The following is a 665-nucleotide window of genomic DNA, read 5'->3' on the forward strand; positions in this document are numbered from 1 at the left end:
TCTCCCCCTCCCCCTACCACCCTACACTAAAACCCTAAACCCTAACCCTAGCTGCGACCCTAACCCCTTACTTTACTCTCTCCTCCCTCGTCCGCTTCGGCGCATTGGTGCCTTGTTTGGGGCTTGCGGGAGCGCAATGGGGATCGATCTCAACACGGTGGAGGAGGAGGAGGAGGAGGAGGCGCCGGCGCCGGCGGGGTCGGTGTGCCTCGAGCTGTGGCACGCGTGCGCGGGGCCGCTGATATCGTTGCCGAGGAAGGGGAGCTTGGTCGTGTACTTGCCCCAGGGGCACCTCGAGCACGCCGGCGACGGCGGCGCCGCCGCCGCCGCGGGGCTCGTTCGTTACGGCGTGCCCCCGCACGTCTTCTGCCGCGTCGTCGACGTGAAGCTCCATGTCGGTTTCCTTCGTGGTTTCATCTCCCATTTGATTAGAGGGTTTCAACGTGGGTTTGTTTCTTCTCCCACTTGCTCTTGATTTTCTACGTTTTTTTTTTTTTTTTTTTTTTTTTTTTTTTTTAATTAGGCGGAGGCGTTGACGGATGAGGTTTATGCTCAGCTTTCGCTTGTCGCTGAAACTGAGGTAAGGGTTTCCTATTTTCAGATTTTTTTTCCCCTCTTTTTATTGAATTTTTGGGCCTATTAGTTCACAATGTGACTCAAAGAGT

The 665-nt window shown here is 54.9% G+C and overlaps 1 protein-coding gene across 1 annotated transcript; it reads left to right on the forward strand.

The window, feature by feature from the left end:
* Positions 1–6: 6 nt before the first annotated feature.
* LOC109705521 (auxin response factor 15-like) lies at positions 7–643 on the forward strand. The gene is made up of 2 exons (XM_020226252.1): positions 7–394; positions 524–643. The coding sequence occupies exons 1-2, from the start codon at positions 137–139 to the stop codon at positions 641–643; spliced, it is 378 nt and encodes a 125-aa protein (XP_020081841.1). The 5' UTR covers positions 7–136.
* Positions 644–665: the final 22 nt, after the last annotated feature.

This window comes from Ananas comosus, unplaced genomic scaffold, assembly GCF_001540865.1.
Source record: "Ananas comosus cultivar F153 unplaced genomic scaffold, ASM154086v1, whole genome shotgun sequence".
Taxonomy (NCBI): domain Eukaryota; kingdom Viridiplantae; phylum Streptophyta; class Magnoliopsida; order Poales; family Bromeliaceae; genus Ananas; species Ananas comosus.